At 40.1% G+C, this 23,689-nt stretch overlaps 1 protein-coding gene across 1 annotated transcript in view; it reads right to left on the bottom strand.

The window, feature by feature from the left end:
* Positions 1-23,689, bottom strand: part of LOC149782386 (synaptogenesis protein syg-2-like) — a 68,496-nt gene that overhangs the window by 22,259 nt on the left and 22,548 nt on the right. Inside the window, exons 2-3 of the mRNA XM_089935124.1 lie at positions 20,582-20,872; positions 1,359-1,667 (exon numbers count right to left, since the gene is read on the bottom strand). Of these exons, the coding sequence (XP_089791250.1) occupies positions 1,359-1,667; positions 20,582-20,872 (600 nt within the window). The remainder of the gene's footprint in view (positions 1-1,358; positions 1,668-20,581; positions 20,873-23,689) is intronic.

A 23,689-nucleotide genomic window follows, 5' to 3' on the forward strand; every position in this document is an offset into this window, starting at 1 on the left:
GAAACCGTATAGGGTTATCCACTATGACCAACACCTGTAGAGGGGTACACGTGACCAGTACAGGCAGAAAAATATAATCAGTACCAACTGCAAAGCGACAAATCAATTCCAGTAAGAACTAACCAAACGAAGGGCAACTACTGAGATGCCTATACTGATACATATCACTCAACCATCGCTTATAGTAACACTGCATTATATAGACACTACTGAGTAAACCGTGTATACACCTGTACTTACTTGACCAGAAAGGAAGCTATGCAGTAATCTAGATAATGCACACGAAAAACCTGCAAATTAATAAGTAACTGTGCCGCACAGGTTCTATAATATCCATTTTTATGAGATAATTTATCAATTTATCTATATAGCAACAATTAATAAAGTGCTAGCAGATGGTCTAATGAAGGCGATGAAGCATTAACATATAACATCAGCTCATTGCTACCTGTATGAAGACTCTTAACGATGGCCTGTATAGATACTCATTGAGACTTGGCACCCAGATGCTAAATACATGTAATACACAACTACCCTGTATGTATCCGGTCATAGTGTAAATTAAACACACGCAAATAGTTTTATATAGCCTACTACAGACTTGCATGTACATATCACTTTAAAATATAGCCAGAATTACTGTGAAGTAACGTAGGCTATTAGTGCAAGTACATAAATAAAAGCAGGTGACAGCAAAGTGTTTTAATGTAAAGGCAGAACATTGCTGTCTTAGAAAGAAAGAAAAGGGCAAAATATTACAATGAGTATACATCCCTTTGAGGTAAGGACACCTTCAACTTTGGAGTGCTGGATTTCCACAGGATTTCTGCAATGTCCCTGTTGACACGAGCATGCTATTTGACAAAAGGAGAAGTAACAATTGATATATTCATGGAATTTGGCGCCAATCCTCTGACGTGGGGTGAACACTCTGACCGGCTGCCACCTATATAGGCATATAACTTTTAGCTTGTTAGCTTATTGTTAGCGTATTAGCTAAATGATTTTAAATTGGGACTGTATTTGTTAGATAGCAGTAGTTCTCCTAAAGTATAACATTTCAGTAATGTATTTTTTTAAAAAAATCGTTTTAGTGGGTGAAAACGCTTAGATCAATGAATTAAAGCAATAAATGTGTAGATTAAACAAATTAAAGCATAGTGGGACCTCAAGCATGCTGACGGAAATGGTAGAAACTTGCATTTGTATTATAATTGAATACTGACATACAAACATATCCATCTAATTGGTCCAATCAGACTAATCTGTTGGGACTCCTTCAAAACTGAAAAGCACAATTTGTTCCATTACTGTAGATATACACAAAAACAGAAACTAAGTAAGGTAGCATAGCTTACACGTCACATTGAGGACGACACTGTCACTAACACTTGGTACAGTAGTCTGTGGGTTCTTAGCTGAACAAGTAATAATATTTCCATCCATGTAGCGGGTAGGAGTGATGGTCAAAGTTTGGAACCCAATTTTTCCACCATATTGCCCAGACTGTTCCAAGATGGCACTCAGTTCTCCAGTAGGGACACTCGTGCTGTTCAACCAACGTATTATAACAGTTGGATTGGAGACCCCAGTGGTACACCTCAGACTCAGTTTATCTCCTGCGGTTACTTCTCTGTTGTTGGTTATGCTCACACTGGTAGGGGGGACTGAAATAAGTTGTATAGAGTAAATTAAGTCATTAATATCATTATCCAGTGCTTTCTCCATGAAAAATGATTGCATGAATTAAGCAATAAATAAATCTGAAAAGTAACGAGAAAATCATTTACAGTTGTGTTTTACATCCAATAGCACTGGACAACAAATTTTTACAAAAGTCATGTTACTGAAATAAAATTAGTCAATTCTTATCAATTTTTATGTGCTGAACACGAATATGACAGTCAAATTGCAAAATTGGCTCTAGTTTTTTTGTAATCTGCAAGAAATTAATGTTTACATAACGAAATGCATTCCAATAGTAAAAGGTCAACTGTAATAGCCTACCTATAAAAAATCAAGTCATTGACTACATCTTAGATTTCTTCGCCTGTCTCTTGTACAGCTGTTCGGGAGCATCTCTGAGGAGTGTCCAGCAGTAGTCAGCCAGCATTGTAGTGGACCATTTTCCCTGGTAACTTTGTTCCATTGTTGCGATATCTTGATGAAAACGTTCGCCGTGTTCATCACTAACAATACCACAGTTGCTAGGAAAGAAATCCAAATGGGAATGAAGGAAGTGAATCTTTAGAGACATATTGCAGCCAAGTTTCTTATACTTCATCAACATGTCTTCTACTAGTTCCTTATAGTTTTCTGCCCTAACATTTCCGAGGAAGTTTGTAGAAACTAGGCGAAAAGCATTCCATGCTTGTTTCGCGTCACCTTCCAGCAAGTTGTTGAACCGGTCATCTTTGAAAAGCTCTCGAATCTGAGGACCCACAAAAACTCCCTCTTTAATCTTTGCTTCGCTGAGTCGAGGGAATTTTTCATGCAGGTATCGGAATGCTGGCAAAGTCCGGTCAATGGCTTTCACGAAGTTCTTCATCAAACCTAGTTTGATGTGAAGGGGTGGTAGCAAGATTTTCTGAGCCTCAACCAGAGCTGGGTGTTGGATATTCTTCTCTCCAATGGCTACATTCTGCCTGTGAGTCCATTCCTTCCTCATGTAGTGCATTTCCCTTGCTCGGCTATCCCACTCGCATAAGAAACACATGTATTTTGTATATCCTTGCTGCAGTCCCATTAAAAGGGCAACTACCTTCAAATCACCACAGAGGTGCCAGCTGTACTTGTTATACTCAATGGAATTCAGTAGCTGCCTTAAGTTATCGTATGTCTCTTTCATGTGGACAGCATACGCTACTGGAATAGATGGAAGAATGTTTCCATTGTGCAAAAGCACAGCCTTGAGACTCAGTTTCGAAGAGTCCACAAATAGTCTCCATTCTTGTGGGTCATGAGTGATTTTTAAAGCATTCATGAGGCCCTCAATATCGGAACAGAATATCAGATTACTTTCCTTTCTGAAGAAAGGCTCCAATTGCTGGTGGCGCTTTCGATATGCAGTAATTGTGACATCTTCTTCTAGAAGATTCCATTGTTGGAGTCTTGATCCTAGCAATTCTGCCTTGTTCTTTGATAAGTCCAAATCACGAATCAGGTCATTTAGTTCTTCCTGTGTTATTCTGTGTGGGGTTGATGATGCACCACAGTGAAAATCTGGATCACTGCATGCTGATGGACCAGGAGAAGAACAGGTCGACTCACCTTTGTCTTCGTCAGATGAATCAAGAGAATATTCTGCTGGAGGTTCTGGAATAGGAAGTCCCTCACCATGTGGAACTGGTCTCAATGCAGACGGAATATTTGGGTAGACTATTCTCGACTTCTTTCGCTTCGTTATTCCGCCGGAAAGAGGAGGAACCAAGCAGAAGTAACTGACATTTAGGTGGTTGCTTGGCTCTCTCCACACCATTGGGACTGCAAACGGCATTGATGACCTTTTGCAATTCAACCACTGTGAAAGCTGTGTTGTACATGTAGCACAGCATATATGCGGAGCCCAAGGCTTGTCTTGGTCACCAACCTTGCATCCGAAGTAAAGATGATATGCCTTCTTCACTTGAGAATTGATACTTTTCTTCTGGTTGGCAAATGTCACTTCCCCACAAATATAGCAAAAATTGTCCGCGGTATTAACACACTTTCGAGGCATTACTGTTCTTTATTGTACGTAAATGGATAAAATAATAAGTTTTATGTAACAGTAGCTTGAACTGTCTCGCACAACGTCTAAAATATTTTAAATGCTGAACCTATCTGATTGGGCTTTATATAGTACACTGCTTACGTCAGCTTCAGCAGCCGCCTGGCGTTAGTATAATAGGCCTACACATGTATAGTACACTGCTGACGTCAACTTACTTCAGCAGCCGCATGGCATTAGTATTGCATTGCATCAGAAAATGATGCAATCAACTGTGGATGATGTGAGCATGATGGTAAGCAGCAGAGGGGCTGTACAGACCGAAACTTTTTGCACAATAAACCCCTCCAGGAAACTATTCCTCGATAGAGGGCTTATTTCGACGAAATAAACCCTTCTATTCAGAATACAGGACAAAAAAAAATGTCCCCCGAAAACTCGAAGAGTTTCCAGGGACAAACTCGTTGAGTTTGCACTGACAACTTGGGTTACTTCAATAAATCTGAAACAGTTTCCGTGGCGGGGTCGTTATTGAAAAATCCATGGGTCGGGTCCATCCCCTCTGCTGCTCTGGGAAATGAGTTTCCAAGGAAAAACATTTTTATGTTAGCGGAATTAAATCATTGACAAATAAATAATGGCAAATATTGGAGAAGCACATACGACTAGATTAGCTCGAGAACGTCTCGAAGCAATTCAGAAATTTCTTCCTGTCCGTGATAGTGTCAGACAAAAATTACAACTAAGACAGCAAGCACGGGAAGGCTTTGCAGAGACTACGGAGGAATTATTTAAACCCGTGACCAAAGCTACTGAAAAATCCGCAGCTGTTACCAAAGAGGCTTTAATAGAGCAAAGGAAAATTTTACAGGATATTTCAGCTGGACTTAAACCCCCGCCTCCACCCGATGAAGTTGTTGTGTCAGTACCTGCTGGTAAGCGAGTAACAGGGAGAATTACTGACCCCGCCAAAAGATTTACGCCGGATTATATTGAACTTCTTAAAAATGTACCAGAAGAGAAATTACCTGAGACAATACTGTTAGGATTGATTAGAAGAGATGTGTCTTTAAACCCAGAACACGGTTCTATGACAGATGATAATTTTATCAAATATTCGTATCGTATACGTGAAAATAAAAAACAAATCAGCAGGGACGATACAAAATACGATAGACTTGTAGATGCTATACGTAAACTTGAAATTCCACCATCGCAACCTCAAGAAGAAAAATCACCGTTGCAACACACAGAACGACAACAATATCCTTCACGGCGAAGAGCAATAGATCCTGACCTAACTCCGTTAAGTGAATACGAGGCTGCATCTGAAGGAAGTCCGCGGGGCCAAAAATTCAAACAAACTAGGTCGCCGATAATTAGCTTAACAACATCTGATGAAAGTTTGCCTCAAGACATTTTATCCCCAAGAATTGTACCATCAACAGGGGAGGGTTTAGGATCCGGTTTTATTGCCTGCCCTAATAATATCATCGATGATGTATCACGGTTGGAAGTTCTCATCGGAGGAAGACGTGCCGGAAACAATTCTCCGGAAATTATAAATGAAGCCGCAGATATCTGTCAGAGACTATTTCAGCGTGGCATCATGGATATCAGCATCTACCGGGGGCTCATTGATGAACTCGCAGACGGTTACCACAGCGACTAATAATTAAATTTGCTAGCAAATTCAGTTAGATAAACAATAATTAAATAAAATGATACTACACGATTCTTTTCGCAGACCAAGAAGTGTCAGAGTAGTAAACTCACGATTACCAGTATACGAGGTTGTTTACGGAGATGGAGTCGGTGATGTTGTTAGGGATTTAGTCACAAGAATCGCTCCGAAAGCTGGACCGTTAGCAAAACAATTCGCGATGAAAGCCGCTGATGTTGTCAAGGATAAAGCCATTGGCACTGTTGGTAGTCTTGCCGGGAAAGCATTTCAATCAATCAAGGATCGACTAGCACAGCTGATACGAAAAAAAAACCCAGTCGAGAGGTTGGTGCCAGTAAAACTACCATCCACTGAAGCTATGCCGGCAAATGTTAGTAGCGTAGTAAATAAGGCCGTAAATCAGAAATTAGCTGAGATCGCAACAGCAGGAATTACCTCCAAAGCGTTGCAAGATAGTGTAACTGCTAATTTGATAGCTGGTAGTGGTTTCCGGTGACGATAACATTTTAATTAGATCATCACAAATAATAATAATGTTTGCACGAAAATCCAATGACGCGTTTGATATGTCCAAACCAGTACTTAAAGATGATTCTGTACGTGATTTTCAATATTATTCTTATGAAGCACGTGATCCTAACCAACGCGGAAGAATTGAACTACAGGTCCAGGATACAAGTAGATACTTCTTGCCCGCTGAGGCCTTCATCGAAGTTGAAGGTAGGCTTTTAAAGAATGATAACACTAACTACGGAATCGGCGACCGAGTTGGATTTGTTAACAACGGCATCATGGCGTTATTTAAATCCGCTATTTACATGATAGATGGAAAAGAAATTGAAACAATTCATGATAACGTCGACGTTGCCACAACAATTCTCGGGTTGGCGAGATACTCGGATGATTACACCAGATCAGCCGGACCATCAATGATGTTTGCAAAGGATATAACCGACAGCCCCGAGAACAGGAATGTAACAATGAATAATGCCGGTGACGCAGTTGCATCGATGAACGAAAATTTTAATTTGGGTTTTGCAACACGTAGATCGATGTTAAGTGGAGATGAAGAGTTCTCAGGTGTGATTCCATTGTCTCACATCTTTGGATTCTGCAGAGATGTCCACAAGGTCATATTCGGTGCCAAACACACAGTTGTACTTGTGCGAAAACCTGATGATAATGACGCTATCTGGCGAGATGCTGCTGTTGCCCCTGGTCAGGTAATACTAACTAAACTGTGGTTGTGGATGCCAGTGTTGTCTCCGTCAATCACCGAAGAACAACGACTGTTGTCTTTCATGGACACGGGCGGTAAATCACTGCTATCCTGGAAAACAACAACCACAGACGTTATTCAGGGTGATAATGGTGGGTTGTTTACATGGCATATATCATCGCAACAAGGAGTATCAGCACCACGACATATTTTCATTGCATTTCAATACCGTGCTAGAACAGATAGCCAGGAAAGAAATCCAATGGTATTTGATACACTTGGAGTTTCTGAAGTTTCGTTGAGAATAAATGGGCATCAGGAGCCATCTGAGGATATATTAATAGATTTCGAACATCATCGTGTCGCACGCGCGTATCATCGTCTGATGTCATTTATGGGGCGCGACCTTAATGTAGACACTGGCCTGCAAATATCACAGCGAGACTTTATGAGTTTATATCCGATTTATTACTTTTCGCTGGAACATCTTGATCTGGTTAAACAATCTGTTGTCGACCTACATTTCCGAGCTCGTGTAGGTGTTCCTGCTGGTGGTTACAGAGCGATTGCTGTCATACTCTCCGATAAAGCAATGCTGCTTGAAGGTGTTGGCGGACGAATGAGGGTCGTCGATGCTCCAATCGAGAATATGTAACGCAATTAAAATCAAACTTAGGATATAATGTCATACAGTCATGTCAATGTCACCTTGACTTCCGGTCAAACGAAGAAATTGCAATCAAAGAACGCAAGCACGTGCGGGACATCAATAACACTAAAACGAGATCAGATTACTGGTGGTCCAAACAAATTGTCGTTGACTAATACTCAGCTTAAACATTTTAATAAGGCACTAACAGCAAAAACCGGTGTCCGACTTGATTTCTCTGCTGCAGCTATCAAGGACATGACTAAAACCGGTGGAATATTTCCTCTTCTCGCAGCAATACCGGCGTTGATTGCCGCGGCAGCACCAGCCGTAGCAAAAGCCGCAGCACTCGGTGCAGTTGGAACTGCAGCTGGAATGGCACTAAAAAAGGCAACGGGAAAAGGATACAAGAAAAAAAAGGGACGCGGTCTAAGACTACCAGGAACTCCACCATCATGGTATCCAAAAAAATTCTAACGCCGTTGAGCAATTTTGATTTACTCGATGCTGTTAAAAAATTGCGTGTAAAACATTTCAGAGGCGTATTTATGCGAGATCAATTACCGCAACGACCGAATAATCCAGAAACTGGCATTATCAATCTCGACAACAAAGATGGTCCGGGAACTCACTGGGTTGCTTACGCGATCGATCCACGTGGAATTATCTATTTTGATTCGTACGGTTTAGCACCGCCAGTTGAGTTTCTCAAGTATGTCAGCAGATTTTCTAATGTTCCAGTGTGGCAGTCGACGTTACCAACACAAACATTAATTGATCCGCCCATTTGTGGGAGGGAGGTTTTAAATGTTCTTGATGCAATCTCAAGAAATCCAGCAACTCCTCCTCATAAAGTAGTGTATGAATATACCGCATCGAGAAATGCTAGCATTTGAAAAACAGCAATAAGAATAATGGTGGATATTTACGGAAGACCTTTCACACGAGGAGGTAAACCAAGCACAGATGCTGATCTCTCAAAATATGCGACCAAAGATGAAGTCGATAATCTTTTGAATATAGCTGGAGTTGACCCAGATGAAGTTGCTATTTTCCAAGACAGGCAAGGAAAACTAAGAACGAGCAACATTAAGTGGAATGATATAATTCGCAGAGTTCTTGGAGCTACCAAGGATAACTTCGTTGCATTTAGTGATGGCGGCCGGATCAAGGACTCGAATATATCAATCGCAAGCATCAAAGACAGTATTGATAAAGGTGTTGATAAATGTGTGAAAAAAGCCGGTGACACGATGACAGGCGAACTCAGCATGAGCGGCAACAAAATAACCGCGTTAGCGAATCCCGAATCCGACCAGGATGCGTCAAACAAACAATACGTGGACATCGTCAACGGTAAACTAAATACGCTGCGTGCAGAGCATGATGTTCACGTGGGCGCGTTTACAAGATTTCGAAGAAACTTCGTAAAAACTGATGAGGTCGTGGATAAGTTCTTTGGGACTCCTCCAGTCGTCGATGTAAAACTCGCTGATGTAAAGACCGACATTAACACGATCAAACAAACACAGCAGGATATCGTATCGGGTATTCCTGATATCGTTAACATAACCAGTTTGATTAAAGTTCCCACTGGAGTTACTCCGGGGCATATCACCAACATCGTATTCACGGTATCATCGGGATTCGCAACATGGTCACGACAAAATAACACTATCAAATATACAGCAACAGCCACCGGTGTTTACAGGTTGTCTGTGTTTTCAGCCGCTAAATTTGAAATCTTCACAACATATCCTTGGAGACATTCCACCGATAAGTATTCCGGGGTTTGCACTGTAATACTAAACAGCGGAACCGAGGAAACATTTATGCTTGAAGCCGAGGACGATAGTTTAACAGCAACATCTTACTGGTTTTGTTTGGAATTCGTCGCTGCAACGCCTCAATTGGTTACCGCGTAATTGAATAATGTCAACGACGCCAGATGCTCAACAATATCGATACAATCAAGTCCGTGAGTGGCAATCTGAGTTAAAAACTGTCATCGAAGTGACTAGTCAAAAAGTAAAAAAATACAAGCGCCGCATAACAGTGCTGGATATTATGGTTTATTCAGTATCTGCCGTTGTTGCATCTGCCGGAGCAATACTATCAGCGGTCACTCCGGTAACTGCAGCAGTCGCCGCCACGATCTGTGTTTCCGCGGCCACAACAACAGCTGGAGTTTTCGGCATCATAGCAAAAAAAATATCATCATGTGCTAACACAAAATTACACGATTACACGACAAAATTAAATACAGCCACGACCGCATATCAGAAATTATCATCGCTGATATCATCATCGTTAGACGTGCAAAGTAGCGACGCTACGATATCAGATTCTGAATTCAAACTAATGTCAGATGCGTACAATGACTATTTGAAAACTAAACAAATAAATAATGTCAATAGAACTGCTTCAACAAATAGTCACAAACACAACACCGGTAAGGACCACAATGATCTCAGTGTCCTCGACGACACCAGAATTCGGTATTAATTTTCGAACTCCAATTCCAGTGAGTGAAATCGCGTTAGCAAAGCTCAGTGTGTATCACAGCTGGCCCAATGTTAGGTCGGCATCATTTGGTGGTCTGCAGCCAAATAATTCATTCGTGTTCGGGAAAAGCAAAGCCGACTCCGGCGAACAGGGTGAACTTGACTGGAATACAATTACACTTCCCACTGGGAGTTATCAGATCGAAGAAATCAATAATGAGATACAACGCCAAATAAAACGAATCACCGGCAAGGAAGCCAAAATATCTATAACAGCTCATGAACCAACGCTGTCTGCGGTCATTGAAATCTCAACGCCAGGATACGACGTGGATATTTATAACAGCTCACTCCGAACATTATTAGGATGGCCAAAGGCCCCCGAGGTTAAACCTCGTCCACCAAAACCTGAAAAATCGGATTTTATGACCTATAAAGAAGCACTACACGACCTCGAGTACAATTATTATTTACTCCTTGCAGATCAATTACTAGCAAGAAAAAGTACTTTAATGCCCGATACTTGGAGTATAGAAGCTCCACGTGTTAAGGGGGGGGGGGGGGCAGGAGCTCCGTGTTTACCGTCTAGATGATATAGAATCTGAATTATTTATTCCGATCAATCTAGTACATAAACAACAGCTACAACTCCTGCGAGTATATTTCCAAGATTATATTTCTGATTTAACAAGTCCGCGTGATAATATTATCACAACCATAGAAAAACTAAACAAACTCGCATCGGCCATGGAAACTATAAATCTAAGAATAATTCAGGCTTTACTGGATCTTAAAGACTATATCGATGATAATTATAGACAGATAGCCAGAGCAGATTTTGCAATTAAATATGGTATTCAAGTGAATGATATTTCAGATTTTAAATTTCCTGGATATAACGTGCCCGAGCTGAGAAAATCAGTCTCTGATCTCATCGATCAATCTTTCGAAGATATTCTTGCCGCGTACGAACGAATAAAACCACAACCTGTTATTCTCAAGCACGACAACAGTACAGCATCCGATGGCAGACACATCTCACCCGGGATCGTAAATATCACAGATGTTATTGCGGTCAATCTTGTATGTGACGTCATCGATGGCAGTTACAGCGCATCAGATACTACGACGGCACAACAGGGGTTTATCCTGTATACGTTCACACCAAGAGACCCCCCTGGTTTTCTGATTGTGCAAGAACCAATCAATCCGGTCTATCTACGGTGTCATAACCCGTGGTTGTCAACGATAAATTTCAAACTCACCGACCAGAGGGGGAATTTGTTGGACCTGCGTGACGAGACTGTTAGTATAAACTTACTGGTGAAGTCCTAAGTCAAGGGATCCATAATATTTATAATAGTTTTTTTTTCTGCACTGATCCATTTTCGTCATTTTATCGTGCAAATACCCTATCAAAACCAGCATAAGTTATCGTTGAAAGTGCTAGCACGCATTTAAAAAAAAACGGTTGTGTATAATGTATCAACCCGAGTACATTCATGCACGAGTTCATATTCATGATAAGCAAATTCTTTACGAGGCAATAAAAACCGCATTTCAAATACAGACATTCCCAGAACAGTATTTCCCCGTTAAAATAGTTATTGACGTGTATGGTGACGAAGACTTCTTGTTAACTCCGTCACAATTAACAGAGCTACAGCAAAATCATATGATCATAGTTTGGTGTCAACGAGAACAGATTATGAACTATTCTCATTCCTGTATTGATGTTGAAACGCTTAAGCAAATCCTGAAAATCTGAAAGCGCCCTTCACTTGAGAAACTCTTTGAGTTTCCAAGGGCAAAAAAAATAATACACTTTTTTTTTTACCCGTGGAAATGTGCTTTACACTCCAAGCGGGGGGGGGGGGGGGCGCTAGCGTTCTCAGGTTCTACTTTCACTTTGTGCTGTGAGTCACACGCTATGCGGTTTATACTTCCTTGTCGGCCTCGTAGTCAGAAACACTAGTATTTTTGTCAGAAATGCAAGGCATTTCCGTGTCTAGATTCTTTATATAACCTTTTAACCGTCTCACCCTGGTGCTAATTAATTTTCGAGTCTCATACTCTTGTGACAATCCAAGACGAATCTTCTCAACTGCACGGCACAGTGGAATAAATTCAGATACCTGATTTTCAGTTATCCCGGCAAGTGATCTGTAAACACGATCTTGCAAACCCTTAATGAACCTATAACGAGCAGGGAGATTGTTCTTCCCCAAGCGTGATAGCTCATTCAAGGATTCAAAATCTGACATAATTGTTTCAGTGTCTAGTAAAATATTAAAACCTCGCTGTTGTAATTCTTTAATTTCAACAAGTATGGTATTTATATTTTCGTGATTCATATTATTATATATTTTTATATTTTTAATAGAAACACTTTGCATGAGAAACGCTAGCTTTCCAAAACAAAACGAGACAGTCGGAAACATTTATCCCCTGCAAGGGCCTAGATCGTCAAATAACGTTCTAGAACCCCACGAGGACTGCTTCCGACATGACAATACAACATGTAACACGAAACACTTTATCCCCTGCAAGAGCCTCTAGATCGTCAAATAACGTTCTATAGGCTCAAGAGGACGTGTTTAGTGAATTGACAAGGACAAACATATAACACGTAACTTATCCTAAGGACGGACCCCTCTGACTGCCAAGTGACTCAGAGGCACATTTATTTACAAGACGAGACAGCCCTGGCTTCTAGGATCGAGTTCTCTAGCAGGCCCGGCAAACATTTATTTGACAACACAAACAACCTTTACCTCTGATTCGAGTATCACAGCAAGCAAAGGTACAATGAACATGTAACCTTATCCTAAGAGACGGTACAGAACAGACAACCTTTATCTCTGATTCGAGTATCACAGCAAGCAAAGGTACAATGAACATGTAATCTTATCCTAAGAGACGGTACAGAACAGACAACCTTTAACCTCTGATTCGAGTATGACAGCAAGTAAAGGCACAATGAACATGTAATCTTATCCTAACTTATACTAAGACCTTATCCTATGACGACACAAACATACACAGGTGGGTCATTTTCTACGGTCAGCAGCAGAGCAAAACCATCCATTGAATCGACCATTGGATGGTGCACAAAAGACACCCGCCATTGGCGGATTAAATTTATGGTTTTGCTTGCGCGTGCTGACTTTCGATCGACCCAAAGGTCTTAGGGAGCGATTTCGTATATAACCCAACTGTTACTTGCGAGTTGGAAATTCGCTCTAGCAGTGGGCGGGACTTGTTTAAAATATTTTAATTGTATGTTTTCTTAAGCGCGGTCATATAACAAGCACAGAAGAGCAAAACAGTCGGATATATTCAGTAAAACGAGGATATTGTTTGTAAAAAAATATATATTCTACGGTAAATAAATGATTACATGTTATGAACTCGATAAAATATTTTATCAAGGTGGCTTTCTTAGGGGGAGCAAATCCTCTGACCAGCAACGACAACTCTGCAAAGCGTTACACACTCTCGGAGGAGTTATCGTCGTTTGTGTCAACGATAAGAGTTATATAACAGAATGAAATCTTCTGTTTGAGCTTCTTTGAAAATGCTGTTTTGTAGATCCCATCTGCGACATGCTGTACAGAAGGTGGACAAATACCGAAATACCTACCGGCTGCGCTCATTGATTGAAATATTATTTCTTCACGAGTCTCAACATTCACAGATTTCACTGCTCTTCTTATAGCTGTTTTACATTTAACTCTTCCTCGTATGGTATTCTTGCTCTGAGTGATCGCTTGAAGGTTTTCAATACTGTTATCAAGTCTGTTCCCGTTAATATGATCAATGACAAGGCCTTTAGGGATCTCTCCGTTAAAAACCTCATAGACGAAACGATGACATAAATACCTCCCTTTCCTAACAGTAAATCTTAAATAACCAGCATTATCAACTGTACCAACTTGTTTCCTCAGCCTGTAGTTTCTCACTATGCCATCTCGGTTTGCCTCATAATTTGGAATAGTTGGATGTCGGACGAATTCTTGATTCATTATACTATAAGCAAATCATTGTCTAATTCATAATTTGTCTGAAAACTTATTTATGTAATCACGCTCGCATTTGAGAGCGTTATCACAGTCTGGATTTTTTTTATCATAATACCGTTTTAGTTCTCGATAGCGTTTTCCACCACACGCTGAACATAATTGCGTTTTTCCTCGTACTCCAATGCCGCATCTGATACACGGTATCGGTCCTAGACTCCCACCGCGGACCTGTTGAGCATGTTGTCCACAGTATTCGCCTCTGCAGGGTTTGCTACACGGCGCTGATGAATTTAGTTTGATCCACTTGCATTGGTTCATCATATAATATATTTGTCTATTTAAATATTTGTCTTAATTATAATAATGGGTTTTGAAAGACTATCCAGAATAAAACCCATATCAGGTTCTAGATTCGATCTTGACCGGTTAACCGCTGATCCACGACGAAGAGAGTTAGCAGAGGTAATTGGTGTTATCAAGAATGCCAAAGAAGAGTTTCGTCGTGATGGTGCCGCACACACGTGGTCTTCGTATAAAATTATCCTCGGAAACGCGAGCGTTTCTCGGGAAATGCAAAGCATTTCTCGTGACCGTATCATTGATGCTACCATGAACGATACAATCGCGCGTAACATAATTGGGTATCTCGACGATAGAAGATATTTCGTACAGATACAATTTATTGTTGGAGTCGGCGAGGGAACGTGGATTATCAGAGACAAACTAGACCCTGTTCTTGATGCCAGAGGCGTTCGTGGAAAAACCGTTCTGTTAAGTAAAGACTCAAAACCGGGAGTACTTGTTGGGATTGATATACCATATTATGCCAGAGCGTATCCTGTGACCGCAGTTGTTTATGGAATTTATCCGATGAAGAAACCACGCGTTGATAAACTCAAACCGATGAAGGTGTCGGTGTTGAATTGTGTAGCTGAGCGAGTAATGGAACATTTTAAAAATGCAATGCGAGGAAACGGCCTAACACCGCTAAGACAAACTAAAATAACAGCGTGGGCGACACGAGTAGCGGATAAAGGAGCGTCAATAAATGATGTTGCTGAGCTAGAGCGATTACTAAAATTTCCTATAACGGTTTCATCGTTAACCGGTGAGGTATTGTATGAGTGTAAATACAATTCCCGTGGAACACCAATAACTATTATCGATCATAACAGTCACGCCTGGACTGACTCGGTTAGGATATTTCCGCAAGACCGTGTTGTGAAGTATTATCCGGAATTGCAAAGCAATTCTGGGAGCATGTTTGATTTTATTTATCAGATAAGTAAAACCGATCCAGTGTCTGTGTGGTTATTCAGAAGTAGCGAAGATGGAGAATATGATCAGTTTGTGAGACCCAACGGGGAAATATACAGAACAATGGCGTTACAGCAGGAAATGAAAAAACTCGCAGAAAAATATCATGCTGGCAACACTGATACGTTACTGACACACTGTTTTACTGTCCCGGGTGTTGTCGCGCATGTAGCCCGGGAACGAAATTCATGGAGACCAACTCCGAAAAGTTTTCTTGCTGATATCCAGCAGAGCTGTGTCGAATACGGACACGGCGGTTTGTGGAATACTCAGTATGATCACCGCGGTATGATATCCGTGGACATGACGGCGTGTTATCCAGGAAGTTTCCTTGGGCGTGGAGAATGCAGCGAATATTTTAAACGGTTTGGCCACGCTGGCAATACCATGACAAGAGTAGCTGTCAACGGTGTTTTACCCGATTTTGACTTGACCGGATTTGCTTGTGTGTCGTCGTTTAAATTCGCTAAGGATTTACATCCTGTGTGTTATGTTTGGTTTGGCAGACATTTCGTTGAGAAGCGATGGGCACCGATAGTGTTATTGCGATACATGCTTGACAGTCGAATACTGTTGTCGCTGACGGTCAGCGAAGCGATTATATGTTATTGTCGTCAAACCGAAGTTTGGTTGCCAACTCCAACGCCGGTTACGTTAGAAGAAGTCATCGAAGATTGGTCACGAGAATATCCAGAAACTTCTATCGACGCTATCATCAAGAAAGCTCCTGAAGTACTTAAAAGCAAACTCAGAAATGATGAAAGCACAGCAAAAGATCTAGGACGAAGAATAATAGGGAAATTCACTCAAGGTGGAGCGTATGATCATAAACAACATCACAGTCGATTAATCATGGACAAGACTGAATTGGATCTTATTGTCGCTGATGCAGCCACGAACAACATGTTCTGTAACCGCAAAGATGTGTTTCTGTCAAACGGGGAAAAACTAGGGACTGTTTTTAGTTATATTGACGGAGAATCATCTCAGTACATACATTTGAGATCTTCGATGCTGGCTTATGTATCCATAAATTTGTTGTCGATGATCAATAGATTCCCTGTTGCCGCAGTGAGAGTTGCAACGGATTCATTTTATATTGATAAAAAACACTCAGCGCTGTTGGATAATGTTATATCGGATGATCCATCGTGGGGCTCGTGGAGAATAAAGAATGAAATGTTACACGGATATTGTAAATCGGCTGATGTTGAAATCGAGGATGAGTATCGCAGCGCAGAAATATCTTCGATGGTTTCGTCGGGGGCAACTTCGTTGTTGCCGCCGGTGCACGATCCTGTTACAAGACACAAAACAGTTTATCTGAACGGTCCTGGTGGTTCTGGTAAAACAACTCGAGCGATTGAATTATTTAGAAACTCTGACATGATTGCGCTAACACCCACACACAGACTTGCCAGGGAGATGAGACAACGGGATGTTAACGCGTGCACGTATCACAGTTTTTTCAAATACAGCGGCGGCACGTGGACACCTGAACGAATGGGAACGAAATATATTCCCGAGAAAATCATCTGGGATGAGATAGACACTGTGCCGTTGGATACATTAAAACAGTTTCTGGATTGGCTGCTAAAGAAAAATACCGCAGTGGTGATGTGCGGCGATCATGGTCAACCACCCCCATTTACAGGTGAATCTCCACACGAGTGGCTGAAAACTTTTGTAGATTATTATGAGGAAATAACTAACGATGTTAGAGCACTCGATGAAACGCTGAAAGAGTTTAAGGCACAGATCAGGCTACAAACCAATAAAGTCCAGTGTGAGATAATGCGTGAAATAATTCCAGAGACTTCGCTGAGCGACTTTTGGGAAACGTGGAAACCAGGTGATTTAATTGTGGCAAGTAGAAAGATAGTCAGGGACACACTTCAGCAGCGGTTATTTCAGTTACATCAGAAGAAATTTCCCATGTTGCCAGTGCCGTTGTGTTATAGACCAGCTGATACGCGATTGCAGAATATTGATGTTGATATTCCAGGGCGCCTGACTGCGTCGGGTCCGGAGAAACAGAATTTAGTATTAAATGATATTGTCACAGTTGATGTTGATGCTGTTGAACAGGCACTGAAAATGAGCAAATCCCCGTGGACGCTAGGATACGCTATGACCATCCACAGTTCGCAGGGACTAACTATTTCAGATACAACAGTTTGGATTGTTGATGATCGCATCGAGTGGTCAAATTTAGTTTATTTAGCCGTGTCAAGAGTAAGAAGGATAGGTCAGTTACGAAGAATTGTATTAGATGATGTTGTCAACGACAGCTCAATCGCTGATGACACAATAAGAAAGAAATTAGCCGGTTACAAACAGAGCGACAAAAAAAATGGTAGAGAGTTTGATCCCAAACAAAGTTTGGATGTTGAATTTGTAATACAATTACAACAACAGCAGAATAATCACTGTGCGAGTTGTAATTGTTTATTGCTGTGGCAGTATTCGAAAAACGACCCAAGGCAATTCACCGTAGATAGAATAGATAGCAGTCGCGGTCATACACGTGAAAATGTGATGTTGACCTGTCTTGAGTGTAACCGACGCAGAGGTGTTGCTGCAGTTATTTAAATGATTGAATCACTTCAGTGCGGATCACTTTAGTGATCGGGGTGGTAATTGTGTATCCTCGGGAATCACCTGAAGTTGCTCGCGTTTAAATCCGCGTTGAGGAGCAGTCGAATCTAATCTGTAGATTGCGTTTCTCCCAGTTGATCTGGTTATGCTGGATATCTTATGTGTAGTAACACTCCATGTGGGATCGGTTGCTCTTTTTTTTCCTCCTTCTAGTTCGCCTGGTTCGTATAAATACCTAACGGTGACATTACCCAGCAGTGGGGACGCTAGCGTCCCTGGCTGCGTTGAAACATTTTGTTGCTGTTGTCCGCGTTCACTGACGCGGGGTATATATTTTTTTGTGATTGCATTTACAGGTCTCATGTTTGTTGTTCTGGTAATTTCATTATTCAGTGCGGCTATCACGTTTGGCAGTCTTGCAACCCATTCACGAGATCTCGTATCGTAAATGAATTCCCTCGCGTACTGGTATCCGAATAATCTCTCAGCGAGTGTTCTATTAAATCGCTCAACAATTGCCTGATCCCGATGAATTTCAGTATGTCCTCGTCGTATGGTAACGTTATGCTGCTTTGTCAGTGATGACACCGCGCCCTGAAATTCCTTGCCAGGATCAACTTGTAATAATCGTGGCCAGTTTAGAGGTCCTCGTTGATAAATTCGTTTAAACGCAGAGGCGACTTCGGACGCTGTTTTAGTCGCTAACGGTTCTGCTTCTTTGTATCTACTGGCAACATCAACTACTGTTAGCGCGTATTTGTATATTTTTCTACGGACAGTATCATGAGGCAGGAATAGTATGTCAGCCTGATGAACTTCATTGGGCACACTAACATCAAAATGTGCAAAGTTGATTTGTCGAGGTGGTGGTAAGTAGATTTGCCATATTGCTTGTTTTGATAGCCAATTTTTGGCAACCTCGCGTGTTACTGATGCCGCGTTGGCGAGTTTATTAATTGCTGAGTTACCTCTCCAGTATCCGATTGGGGAATAATAAATCGCTTGCATTTTTATTTAATTATCCAGCGCCTAATACTAATTTAGATTTCATCGCTGATCTTACTAACCAATTAGCGAGTGACTCCTTAAATGATTTATTTTCTATGGCGCTTAGTGCATGAATTAATTTCACATCCGCGATATGCCTGTCTTGTAGATCTTTACTTCGATAAGCAACATCATGTATGTGACACGCTGCGTCGATAGCGTTTATCGGATACTCTCCCGGTTTTGGTTTAGATTGTTCATCAAGTCTGATATCTAGTCGGGTCCCTGGACCGCAGTAATTGTATCCTGGGAGATGTTTTTCTCCGGGATACTTTGCCCAGGGAGTTGCGGGGAGCTTTCCAAGTTTGGCTGCAATGTCACCTCCGCTAAATTCTCGCTTTTTTTTTGAAATCTAAATTTTTTTGTGCCACATCGCGTACACTTACCAGAAAGTGCTTGTCTGTTATTTTTTGTTGTAATGGTTGTTAGATCATTCGTAGGGGTTCGTGCCTTACACTTCACACAATATAGATCCATAATTATTATTCTTTATATACAAATGGAAATTACAGACTTTTCTGCGACAAAAAAGAAAGAGCCAGTTAAGCATAATTCAGTGCTACCAAACTCTATCCGCGCGATTATAATTGGGCCATCCGGTTCAGGTAAAACACAGCTGTTGCTGAACTTGATAATGAAGTGGATGAAATGGGATAAACTGTATTTGATAGCTCCATCTGTAGATGATCAACGATGCTATAACGTTATAAAAGATTTTAATGAGAGTGCAAGCGCGCTGAGTAAAGACGGTGAGGATGTTGTTGAATTTATCACTGATATCGAAGAAGCCCCCAGCGTCGAGGATCTTGATGAATCAATTAACAACCTAGTAGTGTATGATGATGTTATGTTGGACAAGCAAAAAAATCCCGCAAGAATATTTTCCCGGGGACGTCACAAAAACACTGATGTGATTTATGTTACTCAGCGTTATACACAAATTCCTAAAGTAATCAGGGATAATTGTAATCTTCTTGCGATATTCAATGGAGTTGATACACATACACTGAGAAATATTCATCAAACCTGGTGTGGTGGCGATATGGATTTAAATAAATTTAAAAATTTCTTCAGTCATGCTCAAAGAAAACCTCACGGATTTGTGACAATAAATTTACACGATCCCAGAACAAGATACCGTATTGGACTTGATACACTATTTGCAACATAAAAATGTTTTTCCTTGGAAACTCATTTCCCAGAGCAGCAGAGGGGATGGACCCGACCCATGGATTTTTCAATAACGACCCCGCCACGGAAACTGTTTCAGATTTATTGAAGTAACCCAAGTTGTCAGTGCAAACTCAACGAGTTTGTCCCTGGAAACTCTTCGAGTTTTCGGGTGACATTTTTTTTTGTCCTGTATTCTGAATAGAAGGGTTTATTTCGTCGAAATAAGCCCTCTATCGAGGAATAGTTTCCTGGAGGGGTTTATTGTGCAAAAAGTTTCGGTCTGTACAGCCCCTCTGCTGCTTGGTATTATGCAATGTTACATCATTATTCCGGATGTTGCTGCAGTCCTACTGGAGAAATTTACACAGTGAAACATAGAAAATGAGGTATATGAATATCTTCAAAACGAGAGCCAATACAAATTTTTCACGGTTATATTCGTGTTCGGCACACCAAAATACTACAGATTAGGGCCTTTTCAAGTCAGTAATGATTTCACTGTTGACCAGTGTAGTGTGTGGATTCCTGTTTACCAAGTGAAAGTTCAAAATTTATTTTAAAAATTCCGAAATGTAACAGCCAGATAAGTATATATGTTTAGTTTGTTCGAAATTTGATTAAACTCATTTTTATGAACGATAAACACTAAATATACATACACCATACAGTTAGGTTCCTTGATGTAACAAGACTTGAGCTTAAAGCAGGGTGTGTGATAGTACACTGTAATGTAGCTCCATTGTCTTGTCTAGTCACTGTCTTGTTGTATGTTGAGGTGATATTGAAGGTTTCTGTGGCCTTGTCCTCAGTGACGGTGATGACATCCGTTCCAGCTCCAGGCCACGTGATGTTTGCTGCAGGTCTACATTTGTATACACTGCATGTGGAAGACAATGTGGCATTCTCTTGAAGGTTGCCTAGATCTGACATCACTGGTTCACTTGGCTTTACTACATTTGAAGAATTTGAAGAATGAATATATATATATATATATATATATATATATATATATATATATATATATATATATATATATATATATATATATATATATATATATATACACAGTAAAGATAATTTTTTATGATCTTATATACAACAATTTATTGGTATACTGTCTGATGGGTATTGCAAAGGTTTGTTATAATCTTCCTTAATTGCAATTTATTTAATTGATTATAACATTTGATTTGTGGTCTGCCTGATAAAATTATCTGAAGCCTGTTAACCAATTGCAGTCATTGGTAAAGAAAATCTGGCAGCTTGACATCAGGTGCCCCTCTAATTTCAGAGCAGATTCCGCCCATAATCTAAGTGAAGTCCCCCTTGGGGTTACTCACCAAAATCTAATACAATTGTGATTGCACTGATGAAGCTAGGCGTGCTATATTCATGGTACTGAAAGACTAGTAAATTGTTACTGTGTATAATCACAAAGCAAGTTCATGTATAAGCCAAACCCCCAAACCGATTAGGTATGAACATTAAAAGTGCATGACTCATGCATAAAACGACCCACAGATCCAATACAAACAACATGTGGATCAAACAGAAAGTTGTAATTAATGCATCAGTTACTTCTTTCTCCAATTATGTCAATGAAAGCAGTCCAGGCAGATGCACTTTCTTTATTCGTTGCACCTCTTCTAATGCTTCTGTTCTACCATTCCCGTAATTGCTTCTTGTGAACAAATTTCAAATGTTCCAGAAGTTATTTGCTTCAGCATATTCAATAAACTTGAGGCTGAATACCATATCATAACCGAATGCTTTCTTTTATTTTCAACACTATTAATTTTTACTATTACTTTACATTTGTAGAACGAATAAATATAAACAAATTTTGATAATGGTAGATAGGTATCATATTTATACTTTATATTGTAATTTCTCCATATGGCAGGTTCTTATATCAAATTATATTGGATAATTGTTTATCATTGTTTCTATATTTTTATATGTTTCAATACTGGTAGCTTCATTCAGTTAACACAAATATAATTGGCTGTCAGCGTAGTCGATGCCATATATGAATCCCCATAAGGCAAATATAATAGTTACAGTTTGATCGCGATTTACACGATCTCAATTTACACGAATTCAAAATAAAGCGAGATGGGAAAAAGGCGAAAAAGATCTCTACTATTGAGATAACTCTCTTATACATATATATTGTGCCACCGTCACAGGCAAACATTACCCACAATGTCCAGCTCTTACGCCCGCACCATTCTGTGTATTGTGGTCCAAGTGCTGTGTCCGTATGTACATGCACAAATTGTTTGTTACAATTTTGGAACGTCGTTAGTGATGGCATCTAAAAGACAAGCAAGTGATAGTCCGAAGAGACCAAGGAAGGCTATTCCTTAAAAGGTTAAACTTGAAGTAGTGGAAAGTTATGAAGCTGGTCAGATTACTACCATGATAAAGAACCTAGTGAAAGTACATATAGAACAATACATATACGTGACATTGCTGAAAAAAATTAAAGCAAGTGTCAAAGCTGGAACATCCCTTTTGAACCATAAATTATGCTATACCCGCCCCAATATAGTGTACAGGATGGAAAGGATGCTGGCAACGTGGCTTGATGAACAATACTGTTCAATGCAGTTTTCGTGCTTTAATTACACGTACATATGCTATATTAATTAAAATTCATAATTTCAAGCAGTAGAGAGGGCGAACAGACCCAAGAATTCCGACAAAAAAATAAGACCTCAATGAAAAAATCACCTCGTAGAAAGGTCCAGATTTTTACAAATAAACGCTTCCTTGAGATTATTTATTGATGTAATGGTCGATTATATTAATACAACCTTAGTTCGAAATAGTGGCTGAAAAATAAAGTACTCTACGTGTTTATTTATTTTTGTTTATTTTTTGACGACCAACATTGGTAGGCGCCCTCTCTACTGCTATTAATTAAAAAATTGTTATATTAAAAATAATGGTACATCCAGAATCTCATACTGCAAGAATAGCACGAGAACGATTAGAAGCAATTACAAAATTTCTTGGTGTCAGATACTCATTCAGAAAAAATGTACAAGCGCAACAAGAAGCACAAGTTGAGTACGAAGAGGACACTAAAAAACTGTTTAAACCCGTCACTGCAGCTACTGAAAAAGTTACAACTGTCATCAAAGAAGATCTTCCGGTATCAAAACAAACAGCAGAACAAACTGAAAAAATAGCAAGAAGATATTACGAGATCTTCCAACTGATATAGCTGCGGCGGCTCAACCTCCACCTGATGATGAGAAAATACTTGAAAGTATTAGAAAACTTCGTGCTGAGGTCACCGGCGTGAAGAAAGAACATACACCTGAACCCGGGCCAGTAAAAGAAAATATAAAATTAATTGCAAGATTCAAAGAAGGGGTTGTTGAAAAAATTAGAAATACTGAAAGAGAAAAATTACCCGAAAAAATATTAGATTATATATCTGACAAATCTGGTATTTTAAACCCCCCTTATGAAAAAAAATGATGATCTTATTAAATGGATATATCGCGTATATAGAGACAAAAAACATGTTAAAAGTGATGATTTGGAATATAAAGCTCTTTATAAAGAAGTAGAAGTACTTCATAGAGAGAAAACAAGACAACAAAAACAAGAAGAACTCTCCCAGTATCAGCCTCCTCCACCTCTGCAACGAAGAGAACAAGAACAATTGTATTCACCGATGATGTCGAAAATTAAAGAGATATTTGTAATGACACCACCTAAAACATCAGAAAAAGAAAAAGAAGTATGGGGAA

Source organism: Sinohyriopsis cumingii, chromosome 15, assembly GCF_028554795.1.
Source record: "Sinohyriopsis cumingii isolate HCF-2022 chromosome 15, ASM2855479v2, whole genome shotgun sequence".
NCBI classification, from domain to species: Eukaryota; Metazoa; Mollusca; class Bivalvia; order Unionida; family Unionidae; genus Sinohyriopsis; species Sinohyriopsis cumingii.